Source organism: Pithys albifrons, chromosome Z (assembly GCF_047495875.1).
Source record: "Pithys albifrons albifrons isolate INPA30051 chromosome Z, PitAlb_v1, whole genome shotgun sequence".
NCBI lineage: Eukaryota > Metazoa > Chordata > Aves > Passeriformes > Thamnophilidae > Pithys > Pithys albifrons.
In genome coordinates this window covers 21,715,000-21,742,408 of record NC_092497.1, presented here as the reverse complement: position 1 = coordinate 21,742,408, position 27,409 = coordinate 21,715,000, and the positions used below count along the sequence as shown (strand labels likewise).

At 42.0% G+C, this 27,409-nt stretch overlaps 1 protein-coding gene across 4 annotated transcripts in view; it reads right to left on the bottom strand.

Moving 5' to 3' along the window:
- Positions 1–10,697, bottom strand: part of KIF2A (kinesin family member 2A) — a 51,607-nt gene extending 40,910 nt beyond the window's left edge. For all 4 annotated transcript variants that reach the window (XM_071581746.1, XM_071581748.1, XM_071581749.1 and 1 more), the window contains exon 1: positions 10,471–10,697. In XM_071581746.1, coding sequence (XP_071437847.1) covers positions 10,471–10,534 — 64 coding nt within the window. In that variant the 5' untranslated portion in view covers positions 10,535–10,697. The remainder of the gene's footprint in view (positions 1–10,470) is intronic.
- Positions 10,698–27,409: the final 16,712 nt, after the last annotated feature.

The following is a 27,409-nucleotide window of genomic DNA, read 5'->3' as shown; positions in this document are numbered from 1 at the left end:
GCAGGAATTGTTCAATGTCTTATACATATTTTTGTTAAGAGTTTTTTAAAACTGATTATAATATGACATCTTTTGTGCATTTAGTCAGTAGTTCATTGGAGTTCTTTAGTACAATTTTGCAGGCAGCTTCTGTAAATCTTTTTTACAACTGCTTCTCCAGGTTAGTCTCCATAATACATGGCTACATATTTTTGCAGATCCAGGCCCTCTGTTTTCAGTATAAACTTCAATACATTTATGATGTGCAAAAACAAAATCATATCAGTACAATTATGTCCTTGAATGGTATTGGCCAGGATAGTTATTTTTCTTCCCAGTAGCTAGTACTGTGTTTTTGATTTTGTAAGAAAACAATGTTGGTAACACTGATGTTTTGGTCACTGCTAATCAGTGCTTATCCCACATCAAGGACTTCTCAGTTTCCCATGCTCTGTCAGCAAGCAGGTGCACAAGAAGCTGGGAGGAAGCATGACCACGAGAGCTGACCCCAAATGGCCACATGGATATTTCATTCTTTTATAAGAACATGTAGTGAGTAGGGATAGGACAAGAGGAAGAGCTTTAAACTCAGAGAGTAAATTTAGATTAGGTATTTGGAAAAAATTCCTCATTGTGACAGTAATGAGGCACTGGAACAGGTTGTTGAGACAAGCTGTGGCTCCCCACCCCCACCTGGAAGTTTTCAAGGCCAGGCTGGATGAGGCTCTGAGTAACCTGGTCTAGTGGAAGGTGTCTCTGTCCACAGTGAAGGGGATGGGGCAGTGGAAAGATATGATCTTTAAGGTCCTTTTCAACTCAAACCATTCCATGATTCTGTGATTCCTTACCAGAGAACATCATGCCCAGTATATAAAGTAGGGGGAGTCAGCTTGGGCAACCAACTCGCTGCCTGGGGACAGGGTAGGCATCAGTCAGCAAGCAGCAAGACTTTACATCACTTGACTTTCTTTGGGTTTTATTTGTCTCTCTTACTGTTGTCTCCCTTTCCATTAAAATTATGTTGCTGTTGTTTCTATGATCATTATGACTGTATTTCTATTATCAAACTGTTCTTTCTTCAACCCATGGGGTTTTAAATTAATTTTTTTTTCTGATTCTCCTCCCCATCCCACCAGAGCCAGAGGTGTGTGTGAAGTGAGCAAATAGCTCTGTAGCACTTGGTCGCTGTGTGGGATTAAACCTGGACAGTCTTTCAAACAGCACTGGGGTATCGTGGTTGTTGAAGTTCATATAGTAACAGGATTTAAAATTGTGGTGGATTCCAACAGTGTGGAGAGTATCATCTTCAAAAGACTGAGATGACTTGGACAGTCTTCTCCCTCCCTTCTCCCTTTTTCATTTTGTTTGTTGCTTGAACAAACTGCAGAGACCTCCTTTTCATCATTTTCTCTACTTTCTCTGAAGCTGACAGTAGCTGCCTAGAAACTGTAGCTTTCTGCATCACACAGAAAATTTCTACCAGCACCTTCTATAGAAGTTTTCAAATAGTATCATTTGCCTTTCGTAACCCACATGTCACATAATGGTTTATTTGTTGGGGTCTTTTTTTCCCTCTACTGTAAAATACTACATTTAATATTGACCATAACTCAATTCATTACAGAGCTGCCAACTGTTGCTCCTGGTTAAAACTGAGAAGACTTTATTCTAATGCAAGTTTAAAGCCTGTACTTTATCTCAAGAAGGTTCTAAAAGTTTAAACCAACAAAAAAACTTTAATTAATGTTTTAATTCTTTTGTGTTTGATGAAAACTTATTGTAAGTTAAAAATCGTTTTAACTGAGATTAATATTCACCTCATTCATCATCATCTGAGTTCCTATCATACAAAAATGTCAAAATTAACTGTGAAGTTCAAATCATAAAAATACAGAACCACAAGAAGACACAACCAAAAATGGGATCAGAAATTCTGAGTATTGAAAATTTAAGTGTCGATGTACTTTTCAAACTGGATTTATTTTGACTGCCATCTACCTACAGCCAGCGATACTCATCAGCACATTGCTGTGCACGCCTGCATCTCCTGCAAACACTTTTTAGATCAGTTCGACATACTCCTCAAACTCCAGAGGAAGTTCAGCCACCAGAGAAAAGTAACACATTTTAGTGACTGCAAAACTACAGCCTTGAGCAACAAAATTTCTTGAGCCAAACTCTGCAAGGACACAACTATGCTATGCACCTTGCTTCTAAAGATTAAGCTTTAAACAAAGCCCAGCCTCCATCTCCCTCCACTCACACATTCCGTGTGTTCATCCACTGATGGCAACTCACACAACAATCCCGTAATTAACAGAAAAGACTGAAATTAGTCACACTCCTGATATCTGGAATTTCACAGAGTTAGGAGCGTCTGATGGGAGCCACGAGAACATCCAACTTGCACTTGGCAAAGCTTCAGTGGGATTACTGATACCTTGAAAGCAAGCAACCCTCCCCTACCTGAAAAGCATTACCACACTCATAAAAATGAAAACAAAGGGAAAATATTTTTTTGTTACCTGAAGTCACTTTGGTACTGATTGATCAGTTTTGCAGGGTGTTGGTGTTACACCACAGGTAGTTAATGCAGCAGACTGTCCTCTTGACAAGCCTGGGAAACCTGACAGTGGCTTATGCTTGAAGTAACAACTGCCCCTAGATAAAAACAAGCTACTCTCAAAGCACATTTATTTGAATAAAGCAAAATAAAAAATTCTACTACCACATTCAAACCTTTAAAAAACAAAATTCCTCATTTGTCTTTCAAGAGTCAAAATATCAGACTCAGTTTTGCTAAACAAGACCCAGTTAAAAAACAAAAAAACCCCAAGTGGCTTAATTACTAAATTTAACTGCTAATTCACATTTTTGTAAAACATAATTAAAAGTTTTGGTTAGACACACAGTACAGAGCTGTCTTATGAACCCCTACCTTCTCCTTTAAACTAAGCAATTCTAAAATTAACTTTGGATCCTAGCAACATGAAACAACTGAATTTAGACGGTAATAGAGTTATCAGAAGTCTTTAGCCATACACTGCTCACATAAATGATTCAGTGCACTACATACATTAAAGAAGTCTCATAAGCATAACTTGATAAATTCCTTCTCTTAACCAGGAAAGATAAGTCTAATGTTATTTTCCACACAGCTTTTTGTCTTTTGTCTAACAGATGTAAAATCAGGGTTTTACATATTTAGCAATGACCAAATTCAAATATTGCACACTTAGCTCTACAGAAAACTTTTTAATAGGGAAATAGCAGTGTCATCTTTGTAACACTGTCCCTGAGAACCTGTGGCTGTACCATTTCCTAGGATCAATTATCAGGCATGTTGAAGAGCGGCACAAGAGATGAACACCAAGCTCCTGTTCTATCTCCAAAGGGGGCCTGACTTCAGAAAAGCATTTAATATGGCAGACGAATTCTGACTTCTAGTACATCAATGGTTTATGAATGTTCTAAGCCACAACTGAGCTGTTTATCACAACATCTTCTGGGAATATGAACAAAGCACACTTCCAGGTTATTGGACACTGTCAGCACTGTTTCATGGTTAAACACTTATTACAGCATTCAAAGCATCCCTTTACAGAGGTCAAAGGTGTCAGAAAATCATGTCAATCACTTGTTTATCTCTATATTGGGAACACTATAGGAAACTACAGACTGTTTAATTTTTTGAGTGAAAATAAAAAACCAATACTCAAACAACAATATAAAACAGTGAACATTTTAAGGAAAGGAGCAAGGGCAGAAAAGAAGGAACAGCACAAATTCCTGTACATAGACAATACATAGAGGTTTGAGGACAGAGCTAACAGGAATTTTAGACAATCTATATCTAAACCATGTACCTAAACCATAGTTTTAGTTTCCTGCTCTCCCACTCTTACTCCCTACAACACCTCTAACTAAAAACTAACTCCCCCAAAACAGTGAGCAGACAAAAGCAGCCTGAAGTTACACATCTTTACAGTCAAAACCAACTGTAGCTAACTTAATTATGATGAGTGTCTAACAGTCTTACATAAGTACAAAAGTATCTGCCCAAACCCAGGAAAAAATGCATAAAACACTATAGCTAGGAACAACTGGCTTAACGTCTACATTCAGTCCACTTTTGAGAACAATTTAAATAAAACCACAAATACCAAGCCACAATAAATCCCAGAGGTTTGGAATAATTTTTAAAAGGGTATTGGAAGGAATTGTTAACTATTCCCTTCAAAAAACATAAAAAGACTTCTCAAAAGATGCAAGTCATAAAACTGGAAAACAAACAAACTTTCAAACAAGGAAAAATAACTGTTTTCATGTATCTGAAAGCTTTCTCATGTTTTTGAAACAGATGAACAGATATAACACAGAATTTATTATGACTGCATAAGAACCCTTTACCCCACATCTGGAAACACACACTGGAAGCATACACGCTTCCAAATACTTTAATCTATGCTACAGGGGCATAACAAGTAACTGACTATTAACAGCCAATATCTTCTTCAAAACACTTCAGTTTTAAGTTGCAAACACCATCATACCTGACCATTATATTTCCTACACATTCTCACTACTGGACAAAGTCAAGACAGCTTAGTAGTCCTTACTGTTAGCTTCCATATCATGTATGTTGCAATAAATTAGAAACTTAATTCTGAAGTTGACACACACCTTTAACATATCAAGAGCAATCGAATTATCTTCCTGTATGGAATACACATAATGTGAAAAATTATAGTGAACACCACATTTTAGTGCTCACCACAGGTTGACCACAGCATTTTCTTCTTGATCCCCAATTCAGTCATACAGTAGGGTACAGAAGACAAGATAAGACAGGAAGAAAAGTTGAAAAAAAAACACTACTCTATGATTTAAGCAGTAAATGGAAGAACTTAAACAGGAACACAGCAAAGAAGGGAATTTATTCCATTCTGTTACTTATTCCTCAAGCACAATAAAAAAATCACTGTAACACGCACCACAAGTCATGACAGCAAATATGCTACAGATTTTGTGCCCCAGGAAAGGAGTTCACCTGGTAAATATTTTACATACGTTTCTCTACATTGTGCCAAGTGGATATATGACAAAAACTCAGAAGGCTAGTTTATCTTGTAGAACAAATCGAAAAAGATACTTCTGCAATGGCATTACTTTTCATTCAGGCATGAATTCTTCCCAACAATTTACTGTCTTCTCCAACCCTGACCAGGTGAAAAGCTATGCTGGGTGTCAAAGCAGCACAGGAAAGTCTTCCATTCATAAAGCTGTAAGAAGAAAAGACAAGCAACACTAGGCCTGGGCAATAGGCCATCACAGCAAGTGGCTGGAAAGAATAATTTTCCCTTTTAAATGGAAACAAAGGATAGATTACTCCACATGATTAATGGGGGGAACGCAATACAAGCTGTGTGATCCCAGTTGCCACATACAGCTCTAAAAACATTACTGTCTATGTAATGCTGTATTCAACACACTTATGGAACAAAAATGAGATTCCCTGAAGATAAGGACTCAGCTCTTGCCATTTGAAAAAGCTATTTATACAAAATATAGAAGGCCTACATAAATATCTAAGAATCTGTGAGTTACAGTGAAAATTCACTTACTACTCAATGGAAGCTGAATGCTTAAAAAGTGATTTCAAAGGACACACAAAAATTAACACATCCTCCCTCATTCTTCTGAGGGAACAATCTCCAGAAACTCTGGATGTAACAAGGAGAACCTATGCTCAGTAAGTAAGCCTGTATGTTGGACCCACTAGCTGGACCAGCAATAGCAGACTTGAAAGCCCGGGTGTGTTCTGGCTACTGTGTAAGCACAAAGACACACTGTATTTGTATGGCTTACACAGGGATTAGGTAATTGAGTCAAATGATTTAAATGTGGTAACAAAAAAGTCTTAATCACAGGGAACAAATAGATGTATGTCACCAAAGGAAAGAGTAAAAGCACATTACCATTTAAATCTATCCTCATGAGCTTATAAAATAGGGTGACTACCCAAACCTGAACAGAATTTTTATAGCATCATTAAACCTTCTATCCTGCTATAAAATCATTCTTGCTATTGAGAGTTGCAGGTTAACATCACATCGTCATACAGGATTACCAAGACGACAGAGGATGCTAAGGACCTCTCAACTCTGACAAACATGAATTTCATAGAAGTTGGATTTTAAAGAAAAAACTACAGCCCTGACTGTTGCAAAAATGTAATCTATTTGTGGGGGAAAGTGAAAACAGCTACCATGACGTTTTGGCAAGACTAAGGAGAGAGGAGCTGCCAGCAGGTTTTTGGACTGGATGGATTACCCTTGAACATGACCAGTTCCAGCTGCTCAGAGACAAATGAAGAAAATTCTTAAGGAGGCAATTAAGAAAAACAGCCATGGGCAAGATTTCTTTCCATCTTACATCAGTTAGAGGTTACTTAAACTACAGATTCACGAAGAACAGAAACTACTGTTTACCTTTCCGGGGGTATTTTTTTTTTAGCTTTTAGTGCAAACCTGGATATTTCTACCATCCTTCTTAAAATTCTGCTATGCTTCTAGATTTGACCTCCTCTGGTAACAAGCTCCATGTGATAACCACTGACACAACTCCTGTTCTTGTATTATGAAAAACATGGGCACGAAGTCATGATCTTTCTTTTTTACACCACTGATGGCTAATCTTTTAAAAATTCAGCATTATTCCTTTCTTGAAAGTTCAATCTTCAGTTATTCTTCCAATTACAAAAACGTCCTTTCTCCTCGTGCCTGTGTATTATTTCTGACACAGAGAGATCACAATTGTATTTGTCCCTTCCTGCCCCTCATTACACTTTCAAAATGAGCAAATATATAATTAAATTCTCTGTCTTTCTAGGTAGCATTTCACATATGCAAAGACAGAGAAAATAAGAACAGCCTAAGGAGGAAATGGACAGAACACAGCTGGACTGAAAAAGTAAAGAAAAAAGGCCTACAGGGCAGAAGGGATTTATCTTATTTCAGTAAAAGACTGAATTTATGAGGAAAAAAAATGTGCAAGACTCTTTCTCCAAGTAGTTATACAGGTCTTTGTCATCATTAATGTGATAAAGGACAAGAGGTGTAGGTATAGGTGAAGTTCATACACAAAACCATGAGCTATTATTATTTAAGTAATGGGAATTCGTCAACAAATGCCCATATTTAGACCTCAATAAGGAGCATCTTCTGGATAGGACCATTACAGTGGGTCTGGGTCATGCCTTCTGGCTTCCTCCCCATCACCCCAAGCTTTGATGTGATAAGGCTCATTTTTCAAATGTGGAAATGCAGCCCATTCTTAGCAATTTGCAACCTAAACCAAAGAATTTCTTTCCCATTTCTAAGACAGACTACCAAAGCATATTTCAAGCAACCTACTGAAATAAGTAGTAAATATCAGTATCTGAAGTTATTATAAAAACCCAAACTAGGTGACAACTTAGTAAACTCTTATAATACATGAACATAACTAGTTATTCCAATTATAACTGGAAATATTATCAGCAACTGTAGGCAACATTTGTATCAATGTTTACCCACTGACAAAAAACAAATACACAGCAAGCAGCTCTGCAGCGTCAGTCCTAGAAAATGTTGGGTTTTATCCAAACACTGGTTTTCATGTGTTTTTGGCCATGACTTCTAACAATGCCTTTCTTTTGTACATCTATTTTCTATTCAGTTCTATAATAAATCTCTCATGAAACACTTAGGGCTAATTAGAACTTGTCAAAATGACAGAATATGTGACTTTTCCTTCCAGAATGTTCTGGTCTTACACTTTTAACACTCATGTTTCACCAAAAATGCATTTCTTTTAGCTTTCACTTTTATTTAAAAGAAAAATAGTTACCTGGAATCAATAAAACTCTGTAGCCATAAAAGGGTTTAACAACTGGTAAATAGAAAAAAATGTGTACTTTTCCACTGACCTCACTTAACAAAGTAAAACTTTACTCTTCTCTGGATTTGGTCAAATAAACAGGTAAATAAAGAAAAATAAAAGAATACTATACCTACCCCTCAAAATAAGATTTAGTTTTAAGAAAGGACTCCCTACAGACAACATGTAAAAAAAAGTCCATAAGAACACATCCTTCTCTCCAAAAGTTTCTTCAACAGTTCAAATTGTGCTTTCTCAGCCAAGGGTAACTGGTATGACACACAGCCCTGATTCTACCTAAGATACAGTTCTGGGTAGAGCAGATTCTGAAGTCTCTCTGTAACTGAACCAGTAGATCGTATGTGAAGACTTCCATGCCATCTTGGCCATACATTTTCTATATACTAATACTGCTGTGGTCACAGATCCCTCTGTGAGCTCTAGGAACACACTAAGTGTGCGGAAAACTAGCAAATCCAAAAGCTTTCTCCCGTGTTTACTGAATCAAGTCATCAATTAAGACACAAAATCATCAGAAAAAATTATCGTTAGCCACACTGGATGGGATACAGTCTGCAAGAACAACACAGCTGACAGAGGCACAGGCAGCAAGGCAAGACCCTTGCCTTGTTAAGTAGCAGCAAGATCAACTTCGACTGCCTGTGCAACCACAAGTGAGGTTAGAAAACTATCTTCTGAAAGGCAATGCAATGTAGTGCTGGCTGTCCTTCCATGTCTTTCTCAAAATGCTCCCCTTCCACATACCCTGGACAGTTTCTCCTATAGTTTAATGGTAAGAGAATGACACACAGCTGCAGAAGCCTGAGCCAGAACAGGGCATCTCCTCCAATCTCAATGAAAAAACAAGGACACCTCACAATAATCAGAACCCATCACCTGGAATGACACTGCAGTCTTGCTCACAGAAGGACCAACCTGACTCAATTGCTCAAAACCCTACAGTTCGAGCAATTGCTGTGAAGGTATCCCCCTAGTACATATACTTACTGTGCTGCATTGCATGTTTAAGTGATACGGCAAAATACATAAACCATTAACAGCAATAGAAATAATTATTGTTACATTTGAGAGTTATGAACTCATTTCTGACTTTAAAAAGTGTGCAGAACCCTGTAGGGGGTAAAAACAAGAGCAGCAAAGCATTTTCATGCCTTATTTTCGAAAGGCATACAAACCAAACAATAACATGTCTTTGAAATTCACACAGACCTCAGAAAAAGTTGGTTTTGCCTCAGAAAACCCAGAGATCCACAGGAGTTATGCAAACAACTGCGAGACCAATCACATTATTCACGTGACAGACAAGACATGAGGCACAAATTGAGGGGTTGGGTATAATACAGTGTCCTGCCAATACCAACCATTATTTTACTGTAGGGTTGGACTGCAGCATGGGACACAAGAAAGACGAGCGGTATAAAGCTTGTTGGCTGCTTTTTTCCTGCCTCATGACAAAACAATGCTAACTTCAGGGCCTTTGACCTCCAGATCTTTCTTCCCTTAGAAACATCTGTTTATTCTCTAGCAAACTCCTGGACCCCAGAGGGGAGGAAGGAAAAAAAAAAAAAGACCTTCCAGAAAATCTCAGCAGAACCCCACCCCAGTTTAGCAGGCTTCACAGACCTCACAGAGGCTGAGAACAGATCACATATTCCTGCTCAAATACAAGAGCTGAAGTCGTGAGTGACCTACCATTGATTCATCCAGTCGCCTTCCCATTTCAGTTCTCCTACTAGGCGTAATTACAGAATTGTTAGGGTTGGAAGGGCCCTCTGGAGATGACCTGGTCTAACCCTGCTGCCAAGGCAGGGTCACCTAGAGCAGGTGCAGATACACATCCAGGTGGGGTTTGAATGTCTCCAGAAACGAATATGAAGAGTGAGCAGCCTAAACCTGCCACACATGCCTCCTCGATACAAGTGTATTTTCAGACAGCACTATTCATCCTCCTGCCAGGAGATTCTGGGCAAGATGAGAAACACTGGATCCCCAATGGAGAAATTACAACTCACGGGCATAAATAGCAAGCACTCTTCTTACACTTTAATCACAAAGAACATCTGAAATAATAACATCATGCTTTCTGCCAAGTGATGGAAGCGTCCAAAGGCACTCCTGCCAGGGCATTACCGTTGTGTCATTCTTCAGAGCACCGGGGCAGACAAGAAGTTACCTCTTCACACGAAAAGCCCTTCCTCCCTCCATCACCTCATCCCCTCCCCGAAGGCCCTCCCACCTCCCTACCAAAAGCCCTCCGGCCCTCTTCCCACCCACCCAGGCCCGACCAGCGCCTCACACACCCACCCACGGCCTCCCCCGCACGTCCCGGTGCCCGCTCGCACCGCCGGGGCCCCCGCGGTCCCCCCGGCCCCGCCCGCACTCCCCTGACAACCGCAGCGCGCGCGGGGCGCGGCCCCGCCCCGGCCCCGCGCACACAATGGGCCTGGGCGCGCGCGGCCCCGCCCGCGCCGGAGCGCGGCCCCGCTCGGACAGCGCCGCGGGCGCGCGCGGGGGCCGCGGCCGCTGTTCCCCCCGGCCCGGGCCGCTCACCATCGCTGCGCTTGATCTCCACGTAGATCCCTATCTGAATCTTCCCGAAGCTGGCCGCTGCCATCGCTTCATAGGGCGCCAGGGGGAAGATCAGAGGCGCTGCCGGCCGCGCACACCGCAGGCAGGCAGGCAGGGAGGGAGGGAAGGAGGAAAGGAGGGAGGCCGCGCACGGTAGCGCCGGCGGCGGCTCTGGGCGGGGAGGAGAGGAAAGGCGCCGGCCGGATATATCAGGCGCCGCGGGCGGTGCTGCGCCTGCGCGGCGGCGCGTCACGGCGGGCCGGCCCGAAGGAGGGGGAGGGGGAGGGGATGGCGGCGGCCTCGGGCTGCACCCCCCGCACCCCACGCACCAGCACTGCCCTCGCCCCCCCGGACCAGCACTGCCCCCACCCCCCGCACCAGTACTGCCCTCACCCCCCGGACCAGCAGTGCCCCCACCCCCCACACCAGTACTGCCCTCACCCCCCGGACCGCGGCGACACTTAGAAGCGCCGCTGTTCCCCCAAAACGTCGCTCCCGGCCGCCCTGCCCGGCTCAACCGCAGCCTATCGTGCCACTCTCCACCTTTGGGACCTGTCCCCGGCTTGGTAATACACACAGAGGCTCACAATCACACAGACACATGCAAACACATAGGCAAACATAGGCACACAGACACGCCTGTTAGGCACCAGATGATGTCCGGGCGGCTCTGAAGTGTTAATGTAATAGCTCTATCTACCTGCTGCCTCCTCATGCCGGCCCTGTGCCGGTTAGAGCTGCTTAGGAGCACTATATCTGCTCCCTGGCCCACAGCTCCTGGGTCCAAGGAAGGCACATGGTGTGATTCTTGCAGATGGTCCTGAGTAGGGATGATTGTACATGATGATTCCTGTGTGTCCCTTCCAACTCAGGATATTCTGTGATTCTATAGAAGGCACCTTGTCGAGAGCATCCATCCATCTGGGGAGCCTACAGGGAAGCTGGATAAGGACTCTTCAGCGGGGACTGTTGTGATAGCACAAGGAGTAATGGGTGCAAATTGAACAAGAGGAAATTTAGGTTAAATACTGAAAAGAAACTCTTCTTTCTGAGAATGGTGAGACACTGGAACAGGTTGCCCAGAGAGGTCATGGATAATGCTCCAACCCTGCCAGTACTCAAAGCCAGGCTGAATAAGGCCTTGAGCAACCTGGTCTAATGGGAGGTATCCCCATGGCAGGGCAGGCTGGGACTGAGAATCTGTAGAGATTCTTCATGTGGATGCTCATGTGCCCAAAGGCTGAGCTAGTGAAGGAACAGCACACCTGGACTAGCAATAAGGGAGAATTGTTCCTGGCTCAATGGGCCCATGATGCCTCAGGCCACCTGCAGGTGGACGAGGCCGAGGGGTGGATTAAACCATGGACGTTATTTCCCAGGTTATCCACTATTGTGAAACCTCTGAGAAGGGGATAGTGACCCCAGTGTGGGGATAGTAATCCCTGAGAAGGGGATAGTGACCCCTGAGAAGGGGATGGAGACCCCTGAGAAGGGGATAGAGACCCCAGTGTGGGGCCAGTAACCCCCGTGTGGGGATGGAGACCCTAATGAGGGTATGGTGACCCCTGAGTAAGGGGATGGGATAATCCCAATGTGCACCTCAAGGACATTTAACCTTGAGGATAAAAAGGTAACTTGCATTTTCAGTTCTGTGTTGCAGGACATAAACCATCAGATGAAGAAGACCTGAGTTGAACTGGTGTTGGTGTTCAATGATGAACTGTTTTTTCCTGCCTGAAGTACCTACCCCATCCTAAGGGACTATTGCCTATAATATGGAGGGGTGGAAGATGGCCCTGGAAAGAACAAAGACTGCACGGGAATAGATAGATCTAAGATATGAGTGACGTAATATGGTATGGAATAAGGGGTGGAATATGTTATGGGTTTAGCCAGGTGGGCCTAAACTTAGGTTTTAAAGTTCAGCTAGGCCTAGGATTGTCAGCTGATTTAAGCTGGGCTGAGCTAGCTAACAGCTGACTTTTTCCAGCCAATAATATTGTATTCCATACCATACTACATCATCTCAAAGGGTGTAAAATCCAGTGTGTGGTAGTGGCTTAGTCAGTTCTGCCATGGCCGAGGTACAAGCTGGACATGACCCAGCTTTTTTCTTGAAGCAGGCCTTGCTCTGCCCCTGCTGCCTCTGCTTGCCTTTTGTTTGCATTCAGGGAAGTAGAAACATTTTTGTTGTTACTTTTTCTGTTTCTTGCTATGTGTCTCTTAGAGTACTTACAGATCTAGTGTAATAGACTTTGCTTTGTATTAATTGAGGAGTGAGAAGTTATGCCTTGTTATATATATGTAACTTGTGTAAGTGTGTGTTATATTGTAGTATCCTCTTAATTTTCTCTTCTCTGTATAAATACATGTAGTTAGTTTCAGCATAGACCTGGCTTTGGAAGTTTTTTTTTCCTCTCTCCCTCTTCTTTTCCCCTTAGCTGGTTGGGGGAAGGAGGAACTCTTTTCACTCTGTCTTGGACAGTTGGCGTTTTGCCAGCTCAACCCAGGACAATATTTAAGGTCCATTCCAACCCTTTAGCACTCTGTTATTCTATGACCTTTGCCTTGTCACTACCCCATGCCTTTTTACAGATGAAATAAAAATAAAACACTTTTCATGTTCCACATTTCGCTGACGTGACTCCTGTTCCCCGGACCGCATTACACATCACCCCTTGGATTTCTCCTCCAAGGGCAGTTCCCAATGTGGTGAAGCTGCCTGGTTCAAAATTGTCCTTTCTGTGCTGCTTCTGGTGCCCTTGAGCAGCATCACAATAAACTTCCTAAATACTTGCCTAGCAAAAGCAAGTCTAGTAAAAATAATCCCCCTGTCCAACGCTGACATGGTGCCACCCCCTGAGAGCTGTTCCCTCCCAGCCAGCCTGTTACTCTCCTTGCATCGCCTCTTGTCCCTGCCTCCACTGTCAGTTTTGTGGTGAAACCAATATTAAAGAGTCGGGCAATCAGTGCTCTCAATTCTTTAGCCTTTATACATGTATAGCGAGCAGCTGTGGTGATACAACTTCCATCCCAAGGCCACACTGCTATCTCAGAAATACTTGTTAGGCCTTGATGCACAGCACATGCAGATAAGCTGCTCTTGGGCTTATCTGCTTTCAGGAACTTATGTTGTCTAATGAGCTCCTGTTTTTCAGCCAGTAGCGCTGGAAATTTATCTTTCTTGCTTGAATAACAACCCAAGTGAAACTTGTTATTGAACTTTCAAGGAAATCAACAGACCTGAATTGTGGGCAGGATGGAAAACTGCTATGACTAAAGCCCACTCTTGCAATCCTATACACAATGATCCTAAGTGAGACCCTTTGAGCCTTGCTGAACTGTTTTATTTATGCTCAGTTTGGTTAAACCTTCCTTGATGTTTTTATGTCATGTAAAAATAGAAACATTAGATATAGAGCAGTAGAAAAACACCGCATTTGAATTAAATAAGAAATGATAAATTGTTATAGTCTTAAGTGCACATAAATCTGGAATTAACCCTGCAATCTTTGAAACACTTTGACCTTAGTGCAGCAATAATTTTAGAATGTTCTGGAGCATAAATTTGAAGCTGACTTATGAAAATAAGAACCGTAATTGTTGTTTTGCTGTATGCTCTGTGATAACTGAGATATTTTGTTATTGTCCTGAAGTACACATGGAAGCTTTCATAGAGCAAGTCAGTGATGTCCAGAAAAGTGCTTCTGTGTGCCTGGACAATGAACAGAACTAAGAGTAAATAAATCCAAAATATTTTTAAAATATGACAAAGTGTTATAGGAAGTTTTCTTATGGAAATAAAGATCCCTAATTGGTTGGGATTGTTTTAAGCACCTATTGCTTTTGTTTTAATTAAAAAGAGCTTCCTAAACTGTACTCCTGAGTACCAGGTTTTTCTTACCTAGTATTCTAAATGTATGTCTCTTAACAATTTCTGTTAATAATTCAGCATTAAATAGATTGAAAGGCTTGAATGACGAAACTTAGTTACACATTTTTAATTGAGGTACAAGAAAATCTTATTATATAGAGTCTTCCAATTTTTGGCTCCCAACACAGACTTTCTCTGATGATTTTTTAGAAAACATATTCATGGTATCTAAAATAACGTTTACAAAATTTCCAGGTGGTATGTGTGTACTTTTTATGTATCTGTACATGCTGCTCTTGCCAATACAGAGAAATAATATAATTACTGACTCTTTGGCATTCAGTTCAAAACTTTGGCTGTTGTAGGATTAGTAATCCAAAACAGTGGAAAATGATCATGCACCGTTTATGTTTCAGCTGTTAGCAGGGATCCTTCAGTCTTCAATAAACGCTAGCATCTGCTTTCATTTCACACAGACACAATCATATTAATTAAAAATATTAATTTACTGTATTTCAATATAAAAATTAAGCTATTCACATGAGTCTGCCTCACTGATAACTTAGAAGTCATTGATTATTAAGTATTTGAACTATTTAACTGCACTAATGAACTAATATGATTCATTAGAGTATACATTTAAAATCATACTGATAAAATTTTTTTTCTTTCAAAAGCTCAACTCGGAAAATATTTTTCTGTTTGCATGAATGCAAATGGTATTAAATGTGTATGCAGATTAGCCAAGAGTCGTTTAGAGGAACATGTGGTCACTTGTAAGAATAAAAAAAAAATTGTCAAAGTTTTATTGTATAAAAATAAAAAAGGAGACACCATAATACTGTATCTTCTCAAATCATCTTGAGATCTGTTACCAAGAGAAATGCAAAATTAATAACAATAGAGGTTTTCTTCAACTTAAGGATGAGTAAATATGCAAGTTTAGCATATTTAGCCTGAAGTAGTCTGAGATCCCCATTGCCCACTTAGACTGATGAGCTCTTCTTGTCCACTTCAGTACCATTGTGAAAAGAGTAACAGCTGAGCGCTCTGTTTCACAGCTCCCTTCTTGCTCTTTTTTCCTTTTGTCTCCATCTGTATTGTATCACTGTCTAAAACTACCCTCTGATGGACACAGTACTTCATAAATCATTGCACTATACAGCAGTATCAGAAAGTAGTAAAAGAGAATTGCCTTACATGTAGAGATAAAGTACTTTAACAGATTTCCCACTGCTTTACTACGTATAAAACTGATTTTTATGGTACTACCTGTGAGTGATAAATTATTGTGATATTTGTAACTTTGCATATCAACCTTATCTGACAGTAAAAATTTTTTCAACTGAGCACCCAAAGTTTCCTGACTAACCTTTTGTCTTCCACTCACAATTTCTAAATTCCATTGTGTTAAATGTCTACAAAATCTGCTGGTTATCTTCAACAAGTAATGACTTATTTGAATAACAATACTTTTGTGATTATAATTAACTAACTGTATCTTAGAAACAACATAGATGATTAAGGTTTCAGTTTTAAATAAGTATGTCTAAGGATAATAGCTTTCTCTGTATTAGACAATGCATATGCTGAAATTGTTGCTGTAAACTCATTCTTGTCATATGTCTAATTTAACAGAGCTGTCAGTGAGCTACTCAGCTGTTGTGAAGACCATCATTCCACATATGTCAGTTTTGGTACATTTCTACTGGTTTGAATGGTCAGTCGAAAGTGTTGAGGAAAGTAATTACTGAGCAAAGTTGTCCCTAAGGCAAATACAACTATACAAATAAAATTGTTATTTTGCTTGCTGCACTATTATTCCAGTTTGAGCTGCACTCCTAAAGAGCTTTTCCATGAAGAAAATCAGAGCATTACTAGATACTAAATGAAGAATCAGAAAGAGTGTGAATGTATTTCAATCTCTTCAAAGCAGGAGACATGCGAGAAACAAAGTGCTTTTGGGAAAAGCATACTTCCCTCTTTTATGATACCCTTCACTTCAGCTTTGCATTTGTAATAGTGGTGGCAACATTTCTGCTTTACCCTGTATTGCTACCTGTGCACCTTGCCTGGATTAGTTGTAACATGTCCCTAAGGTTAAAATGACAGTTAAGAAAAAATATACTAGTTCAAAGCTCAAAATAATACAGGAAGCAGTGAAGAATAATAAAGCTGGATGTGCTCATTGCAGTAGACAGTGATGTCATTATGGCTCTGGCACATACATTTACATATTCCCCTACTCGTTCTCTATGCTGCTGCTGAGTGTCTGGCCCAAGGCATATGGGGTCATACTTTCTTTTGCTTCCCTACTGATTGTATTAAACACAGGTAGACTTCTTGCTAAATAGCAAACTGCATTGGAAAAAAAAAAAACATGAGGAAAAGAAGATGAAACTCTGTCCAAGCCTCTTGATTTCTACAGGTAAGCCCAGAACAAATGCACCATGGATATTTATCTTTAGTCTTCATCCGCTTTTTTCTATTTCCTTTTCTCTCTTCTCACTCTCTCCAAGTCTTCAAGGAAATCTCAGAGGGACTATGGTAAAACAGCATTCTAGTCAAGCGATTTGACAGGCTGGTAAACACACATTTCCTACATCATTCTGCTATCTAATTTAGCTTTTCCGTCAGAAGTAAGTATTCTGTTTTGTAATACCTGTGAAACTAACTTTAGCATGAATGTATCTACCTCATAGCTTTGTCTAATATTTTCATCCCATCTTGGCACCACCAGTAAGGCTTCTGCAGTAAACCATGTAGACCTATTCTGACTCATAAAAACTGAAGGGTTTCTTTAGTTGTTAGAAGTTATTCTATTGCTGTCTTTCAATTTCTGCTTTACTAGCACACATAGCAAAACCAGGTATTCAGGCTTGAAGGATTTTTTTAAACACACAGTGGTTTTGCATATTTTCATGTTGGTATTTGAGTTAATATAGACTGTCAGCCTGCTTGTTTTGCGGTTCCATCCCTTTTTAATCCCTGTCATATGACCAGTGTAACATTTGTGTAATTAGCTGGAACTGTGCTTCATAATACTATGGCAACACCCAAACAGACGCTGGTCTTGATAATACGCCCAGAAGACATGGAACTCAATCTCAAATATGTCTGTTCCTCAACATACAACACACACATGAAAAAAAATAGAAAAATACCCATGTGCAGTTCTTTAATCATGAGATAGTTAGGATATAAATTCAAGCTTAAAGGATATTTCTTCTAAAGGAAGACATGCAATGGATTTAGCCACACAAATCCTGGCAAATAGAAAACACTGAAATTAGTATGATGATACAGCAATTCCAAGGTTCCTTCCAAGGACTAGTACAGATCTCTGACAGTAAATGTCTTTCTGCTTGGCATCCTGATTGTGCAACTGGAGCACATTTGTAAATGTAACAATGCATACTTTAATGAAGAAAAAATCATGAGGCAACTTTTTTTAAAATATCGGTAAATAAAACTGCACTTTTCATCCCTACCCTCCTACAAGACAGAATGTTGAGCAGTCAAGTGCATTTTTGTTCTGTGCTTTTTTCCATATAACAAAATCAAATATTTAAAAAAACCCCAAACAACAAACAAAAAAACAATTAAAAAATAAAAAATATATACTGAAACTTGCTTTATTAAAAAATTACTGCTAAATAAAATTATTTTCTTAAAATACATTTTTTTCTTTAATAATTTGACAGATTCTTTGAAAAAACTAATAAATCTATGTGAAAATAGATTAATGCACTTTTTCATCTTCATTGACAAATGAAGTTGCATGTATTTATTAGAATGAAGATTTTAAAAGGTATTTTAACAAAGGCTATTTATGTTTAGGGAAATTTACGAGTTATAAGAACAGCAAACATAACTTTTTGTCCTTAAAGTAAACAAACAGAAAACCCCAAAACTTAGATATAACTGGTTATTGTAATAATCAGAAAAGCTGAAAGTTCTTAATGCCCTGTCTCTTTTACTTTTTTTAAACAGCCTATTATATATTGTTTTTCTATATTAGAGGGATTTAGTCAAGCTATGTTAATTTTTCCTGGGTTTCAGAAACTTATACAGTTGAACAACCCTACTGTCCTCCAGTCCTCAGGCAAGTATCTGACTACTTCTTAGCTTGCCAAAGCAATGACAACAAAGTATTACAACTGGAAGAAATTATTGAAGTAACTTTTCAGTCAAAACAGATGTTAACCTCAATACAGTTTCAGCTGAACTGGTACTTTGCAATTATTTGAAATCAAGGATTCCATTGCATTCAATGTGTAGGAGGACAACTCACTGAAAAAACACAGGCATTTTATGGCAAGTGACATGGATAAACACTGAAATCCTACCCAATTTTAAGAAATTAGCTCTACTGGAATGGATTCTGTGGTATAGACATCTCTCAGGATCAAAATGCAAATGGGGTGAGGTTGCACTTTGGTGTGGAAGGGCTCTGGCAGACATCAGTGATTAGACAGGTCCTTTGAGGAGGCAGGAGTTCTGGGTCTCTCTGAACTGGGAGCATAAAAGCTCTCATACTGATTTGTGAACAGAGCCACCTCTGAAGAAGGTACTGTGGCTGGCTAAAAGGCATGGCATGGCTACAGTCACAGACAGCTCCTGTGGAGCAAATGAGTGGAATTATTTGGAAATACCAGCATGTTTCAATACACTGTGAATTTAGTGTATTTTCACTTGAATGTTCCTAATTGACTTCAAATGTTTCCAAGCTCACTAGATCAAAATCATGAAGGAAGAAATACTTAGAATATTTGGAATCCACCTACTTGAATACATTTAAATACATTTAAGCCTTTTTTACTTGTACTAAGTACTACACAGATAGTGAAAGTATATTGGGGAAAAGCTGCTTTTTATGTTTAGCTCTGAAAGTGGGTAGGAAATGTTTTGAAGTTGTTCTTTTGGCTTAAGGATATGTATTCATATTAATTTCTGGTTACTAAACATCTGGATTTGTTCTTGTGTAGTGCTGTAAGTATCATCTGAGACCCAGTGCCTTCCCTTAGAAAGATTGTTGCTTATTTTTTTTATTTCTTCTGGCAAAGATATGACTGATTTTCTCCTTTTTAGTGTAGTACTGCTGAAAATTCAGGCAAATGGCAGAAGGCTTGTGAAAGATAAACAAGTTTCATTTTATCCCCCTTGAGCTTGCTAACAATGATATTCTGTAGAGTTCCCTGAAAAGCCCACCTACAAGACATTTTTTTCCATGTTTCATTTTAAAAGAGATATTTTTTCTTCTTGTTAACATGCTCTGAGAAAGTGATTCAGAGAGTCACACAAGTATGGATAGTATTGCAATTACCTCAAAAATGTAACCTCAAAGAGCAGCTTTGTCCAACACAACTTCTTAAAAGAGCTGAGAAAAGGTTAAATGGATGGTGTCAGCTGGCCTGGCAGGTAGACTGAGCCAGCATTAGCAGCCTGTCAATCAACTGGGCATGTGGAAGAAAGCTACAATTCCCAAAATTTATTATATCAACAAGATTAAATGTGAACATTAAAATGTTAAACCTACAAAAGAGAAATCAGATATTGAAATCTGTGATAATAGTTCTTTGAAAATTACCTCGATTTGTAACATAACCACACTTAATACAACTTGGTGTCAAGCTCCTATTGCAGAAGCTGTAGTTGGTTCAGGCTGGAGTATATTATAGGGGGAAAAAAAAGCAAAACCACCTTTCTCTTAAAGGATAGTTAAGCCCCAGATCATACAGGGTGTTTGTCATAATTCTCCAGTGAAGGTGATTCAAGAAGAGATTAAGTGTCTGTTACAGATGGTACATATCCTGTCTCTGAGCAGGAGGATGGGCTTGATGACCTCTTTCAGATCCTTGCAACCTTAAATCTCTATTGTAATCATGACAAATCCTTTTTCTCCTGCTTAAACCCTCTCCCCCACCTGGATTAACAGATTTCATTTGAACTTCATGGCTGTTATAATTTTAGCAATGAGTTTAATGTTGTATGTTCAACCGTGACCCAAATTATTTACCTGGTAACATGGGCATACCTGCACTAACAAATTTGAAGAAAGAATACTTGACTTTCAATATGTTGGCAGAAGAGGTGGAGGCTTTTTTTCTGAGTAATTTTGTATAAAACCACGAAAATGCCTGTCTTGGTTTCTTGGGGAAAAAACCCAAAATGTTTACCAAAAAGCAGAGGAGAGGATTCCTTCACAATAATCACGTCACTCTTTATTAAATTTAAGAAAAGGAACTTTAATTAGAAAATGGATATAAGAAGGATAACTGTTCTTAACTACTATAGATATACACATATATATGTAGATATACATATAACTGTAAACAGACCTGAGCAAACTACTCCCCCAACACCACAAGTAAAACAAAAGAGAACAATCCCCAGAAACAGTAGATTCTTCCTGGAGCAGTTCTATTTATGGACGGTGTCAATGTTCCACCTCAGCTGGCTGCAAAATGAATTCTCAGTCTTTTCCCAGCGAGGCAGAGACAAGAGATGAGCACTCAGATGAATTCTCTCTCTCTCTCCTTGTCCTTTGTTCCAAACGAAGAAGGAAAGCTGGGAGTGGAGAGCTGCAGCGTGTCCCAAAAAGCAGCTGTGACTCCTCTCTCTTGGGTCGCTGCCGAGGTAGGGTGGGCAGCCGTGACGCTGTGGGCAATGGTAAAGCCGGAGTGGCGACCGGGGCCCCAGTGCCGAAACCAGGAGAAACAACAGTGGCAAGAAGAAACTAACTTATTCCATAGGAGCAGTGAGGAGCAGGAGAAAAGGTTTCTCTCCAACAGACAGCACACAAAGCTGCAACCTTCCCCCAGAGCTGTGTGATGTCCCCAAAACCAAAAGAGACAGAGCAAAACTCGTTCCTTGCCACACCTTCCCCCAGTCTGCCACCACCCAAAATGATCAAGAAGGAATTGGTAGCAGGTAACTGAGACGGTCAAAAACTACACGATCCCAGCTATGGGGAAGAAAACTGGAATACTTTATTGAACACCTGACCACTTTTTAAGGTTTCAGGGAGACACATGCTAATAGGTAGGAAGGGTTATGGTAATTTCAGGAATTTATGGAGGGAAGACAGCAGGGGATTACAACACCATCTGATAACATTCATTCTAGACTCTTTTCTTATGTTAAGGCAGGAGACAGCTTATCTTCAAGTTGATCATTACCAAGCCTCCTGTGTTCTTGGTGATGGAATTTCTCTCAGCCTTTGTTGACCAAGGCTTGCTGTTTAAGATTTCTAGCTCTTTTTGCTGTAAGCTGGATTTCAGATTCCTACAGGTAGCTTCTTTTGTTAACTAATGGCATGGGGAATTAGTGGCAGGGAGAGGATTTCCTTTATCATTCAAAACTATAACAGTGCCCTTCAGGAGCATTAAAATGAAGTTATTTACTAGTGACTCAGGTTGTTAGAGTTACTATCATTTCTCATTTTGTTATAGTTTGGGATCATTATGTAAATTCTCTCCCCTGCCACTTAACTGCCCAGGCCAGCAATTAACAAAAGAAGCAGTTAACTGTTGATCGCTGGGGTGGGGGCAGGTTTGTCTCTTTTGGGTTTTTTTTTGGATATTCTCCACAGTCTTGGCTCGGTGGAACGGGGGAGTGGGGGCTCGAAGGAGGCAGCTGCCCTGCTGGTTACTGCTGGGGTTTTCCTGGCTGTCTTGCCGCTGCCTACCCCGGACTACTTTTCGTGCCGTGCTGCTGCTGCTGCCTGCCTTGGATTTGCTGCTGGTTGCTCGTACCTTTCTGCTTCTTGGACGGGAACACAGGGGGAAGAGACTGAGTCCATCTGAAAGCTCACTGCTCGTCTGTCTCGCTGGAGAGGGACTGAAACTCACTCTGCAGCCAGCCGGGCTGTGACATGGACACTTGAGTATAACCTTTCCTCCCGGAGAAAAAAAACTGCTGGGTTTTGTTGTTGTTTTGTTTTTTTGGGTTTTTTTCCTCTCTTGTGGTGTTGGGGAAGTGGGTTGCACTAGTCTGTTTACATACATATATATATATAGCAGTTATCCTTCTTGTATTAAAATTCCTTTTCTTAAATTTGATAAAGAGTGGTGTGATTATCGTGGAGGAGGCCCCTCCCCTGCTTGTGGGTAAAACATTTTGGGTTTTTTCCCCTCAAACCGAGACATTTCTTGGCGCCCAACGTGGGGCTTGTAAACAAAGAAGGATAACTGCTATTTTGTGGCACCATGTGGGTCTTGAGCTTAGGGTTCATCAGGACCATCCTGTATAATATATTGGCTTTTTGTTGGTACAAATTCATGCCTAAAGGAGCGGCAGGTTTAAGTCTTATCAACAAATCAATGAGTAAAACTCAAATAGCCACAATTATTATTGAGTTCTTACTCTGGATTTATGGTGTCATGAATTCGATGCCTTTGGATGTCATGTGGGTGGTGTTCTCCAGACTGTTTTCCTGCCGTAACCTAAGCTGCTACCTCTGGGGATTCAGTGATAATAGTACGGACCCTTGGGAAGGAACAAAGGGGAACCTTTTCTCCCAATCCTTTGTCCATTCCCGATTCAAGTCTGCTACAACAGCTTTTGAGATGTTTAAATTCTCCCTGGATGCCAGAGATATCTTGCTCTTTATGGTTTTTCTGCAAGGTTGTATCCCTGCGGCTTACAGTATGTTTGAAGGTAGGGCCAGGGTTTTTCCAGAATGCATTCAGAAGCCTAGCCCAGTGAAGGGGGAAAAGCAAGAGAATAAAACCCCTGATGCCACAGTGAAAGGGGAAAAGGAAGAGAATAAAACCCCTGATGCCACAGTGAAGGGGGAAAAGGAAGAGAATAAAACTCCTGATGTTACAGTGAAGAGGGAGAAGGAAGAGGGTAAAACCCCTGACGTTACAGTGAAGAGGGAGAAGGAAGAGGGTAAAACCCCTGACGTTACAGTGATGCAGGATGGGGCTAAAAAAAGGGAAGAGGGTAAAACCTCTGATGTTACAGTGATGCAGGACGAGGCTAAATCAGGAGGACAGGCCAAGCCTATGGAAGTTGCCCCTATCCAGAAAAGGAAATATAAGACCAAATTAGACCATCCAGCGGACGATGAGGGGGCTGCTGCACCTCCACAGCAAGCAGACCCAGAGCCTGAGATCATCACTGAGTCATTGTCATTTGATAATCTCCGTAGTTGCGGAAAGACATTACTCAACACCCGGGTGAGCCCATCCTGACTTGATTGATCCGAGTTTGGGACCTTATGGGTGAAACCTTACAACTAGATGGTGCTGAAGCCAGGTTTTTGGGGGCTCTGGCCCAGGATGTGGCTATTGAACAGGTGTTCGTGAGGGAATCAAAGCCCCTTTCACTCTGGGCACGACTTCTAACGAGTGTAAGAGAGAAGTTTGTTTATAGAGAAATCCTGCAGGAACATCATATTAGGAAGACTTGGAAGACGATGGAAGAAGGAATTTTACGTCTGAGGGAGATGGCAATGATGGACGTGCTTTTTGGAAGGGGTGGGCAAACCAATAATGCCCCTGACAAGGTCAGATGCACACCACATATGTGGTGGAACCTTTCACACTCGGGGCCAGCTGAATACACCGATTTCCTGGCATCCATGTATAGGGAAGAAAACCAAGAAACAGTGGGTGCTGTAGCAAATAAGCTCCGGCTATATGAAGGCATGACCCACAGCCCAATGCAGGCCCGTATTTCTGCTGTAGAGACATTGGTTGAGAGTCTCAAGACGCTGCCTGCAGAGGTAAAAGCGATCAGAGAGGAAATTAGGGAAAGTCTCCAAGTGGCACCAGTGAGAATGAGAACCTCTGAAGTCAGAGCCAGATGTCCCCCAGCCAGAGGAAGTGGACAGACCTCACGAACTGAGATGTGGTACTACCTGGCCAAACACGGAGAAGACATGGGACGGTGGGATGGGAAACCCACCCGTGCCCTTGCAGCCCGAGTACAAGAACTGAAGGAGAATGGAAGAAGGTCAGTGAGAGTAAGTGCAGTCCCAGTTTCCCACGGGCAAGAATCTGACCCACAGGAGGGCACCTCCCAGGTGTACTCATCGAGAAAAGGTTCTGACCGCTATGACCAGGATCAGTGTTAGAGGGGCCCTGCCTCTAGCCAGGTAGAGGCACGGGACAACCGTGTCTATTTGGACTGTGTGGATTCGATGGCCTGGTACATCAGACCCACAAAAGTATAAGGCTTTGGTTGATACTGGCGCTCAATGCACATTAATGCCATCAGGACATGTGGGCTCAGCAACTATTTCTATTTCTGGGGTGACAGGGGGATCTCAAGAGTTGACTGTGCTAGAAGCTGAAGTGAGCTTGACAGGGAGAGATTGGCAGAAACACCCCACTGTGACTGGTCCAGCCGCCCCATGTATCCTGGGCATTGACTACCTCAGGAATGGATATTTTAAGGACCCAAAGGGGCCTAGATGGGCTTTTGGAATAGCCACGGTACAGACAGAAGGGATTGAACAATTGAACTCATTGCCAGGTCTCTCAGAAAGTCCTTCTGCTGTTGGACTGTTGAAAGTTGAGGAACAGCAAGTGCCAATTGCCACCACGACAGTGCACCGTCGGCAATACCGAACGAACCGCGATGCTGTGATCCCCATCCATAAGATGATCCGTGAACTGGAGAGCCAAGGGGTGGTCAGCAAAACCCACTCACCCTTCAACAGCCTCATCTGGCCTGTGCATAAGTCTGATGGAGAATGGAGATTGACTGTGGACTATCGTGGCTTGAATGAAGTTACCCCACCGCTGAGTGCCGCTGTGCCGGACATGCTGGAGCTCCAGTATGAACTGGAGTCCAGGGCAGCAAAGTGGTATGCCACTATTGACATTGCTAATGCATTCTTCTCCATTCCTCTGACACCAGAGTGCAGGCCACAGTTTGCTTTTACGTGGAGGGGCGTGCAGTACACCTGGAACCGACTACCCCAGGGGTGGAAACACAGTCCCACCATCTGTCATGGACTGATCCAGACTGCACTGGAGAAGGGTGAGGCTCCAGAACACCTGCAATACATTGATGACATCATTGTGTGGGGGGACACAGCAGAAGAGGTTTTTCAGAAAGGAGAGAAAATCATCCAGATCCTTTTGGGAGCTGGCTTTGCCATCAAACGGAGTAAGGTTAAGGGACCAGCCCAAGAGATCCAGTTCCTGTGAGTGAAGTGGCAGGATGGACGCCGTCAGATTCCAACAGAAGTCATCAATAAGATCACAGCAATGTCTCCATCTACCAGCAAAAAGGAAACACAAGCCTTCCTGGGTGCCATAGGGTTCTGGAGGATGCATATCCCAGCATACAGTCAGATCATAAGCCCTCTCTACTTGGTAACCCGTAAGAAGAATGATTTCCACTGGGGCCCTGAGCAGCAACAAGCCTTTGACCAGATCAAGCATGAGATTGCTCAGGCTGTAGCCCTTGGACCAGTCAGGACAGGACCAGACATACAGAACATGCTCTACTCCGCCGCCGGGAATAGTAGCCTGTCTTGGAGCCTTTGGCAGAAGGTGCCTAGTGAGACTCGAGGCTGACCACTTGGATTCTGGAGCCGAGGCTACAGAGGATCTGAAGCCAACTATACCCCCACAGAGAAAGAGATCCTAGCCGCCTATGAAGGAGTTCAAGCTGCCTCAGAGGTGATTGGCACAGAAGCACAGCTCTTTCTGGCACCTCGACTACCAGTGCTGAAGTGGATGTTGTCAGGACAGGCTGCCTCTACACATCACACCACTGATGCTACCTGGAGCAAGTGGATTGCCCTGATTACGCAGCGCGCCCGTATAGGAAAATCAAATTGCCCTGGGATCCTGGAAATCATCACGAACTGGCCTGAAGGTGAAAATTTTGGTCTAGCAGATGAAGAGGAAGAGCAGGTGACACGTGCGGAAGAAGGTCCACCATACAATCAATTGCCAGAAGAAGAAATATGCTACGCCCTCTTCACCAATGGCTCCTGTCGCATTGTAGGGACTAATCGCAAATGGAAAGCAGCTGTATGGAGTCCCACACGACAAGTTGCAGAAGCTACTGAAGGAGAAGGTGGGTCGAGTCAGTTTGCAGAGCTTAAAGCTGTGCAGTTGGCCCTGGACATTGCTGAATGAGAGAAATGGCCAAAGCTTTACCTCTACACCGACTCGTGAATGGTGGCCAATGCTCTCTGGGGATGGTTAGACCGATGGAAGAAAACCAATTGGAAACGCAGAGGGAAACCCATCTGGGCTGCCGATATATGGCAAGATATTGCCACCCGAGTAGAGAAGCTGATTGTGAGAGTCCGCCATGTAGACGCACACATGCCCAAAAATCGGGCCAATGAGGAACATCTCAACAACCAACAGGCAGATCGAGCTGCGCAAGTGAAAGTATCACAGACAGATCTGGACTGGCAGCACAAGGGAGAGCTGTTCTTGTATCGATGGGCCCATGATGCCTCGGGCCATCAGGGCAGAGATGCCACTTATAAATGGGCACGAGACCGAGGGGTGGATTTAACCATGGACATTATCTCTCAGGTTATCCACGACTGCGAGACATGTGCTGCCATTAAGCAGGCTAAGAGAGTGAAGCCCCTGTGGTATGGTGGACGCTGGGATAAGTATAAGTACGGGGAGGCCTGGCAGGTTGACTACATCACACTGCCACAGACCCACCAAGGCAAGCGCTATGTGCTCACCATGGTGGAAGAAACCACAGGGTGGCTGGAGACACACCCAGTGCCTCACGCCACTGCTCAGAACACCATCCTAGGCCTGGAAAAACAAGTGCTGTGGCGACATGGCACCCCAGAACGAATTGAGTCAGATAATGGAACTCATTTCAAGAACAGCTTAGTTGCTACCTGGGCGAGAGAACATGGCATTGAGTGGGTGTATCATATCCCCTACCATACACCAGCTGCCGGGAAAGTTGAGCGGTGTAATGGACTGTTGAAAACCACTTTGAAGGCATTGGGTGGAGGGACTTTCAAACACTGGGATCAACACTTAGCAAAGGCTACATGGCTAGTCAACACTAGAGGCTCTGTCAATCGAGCCGGTCCTG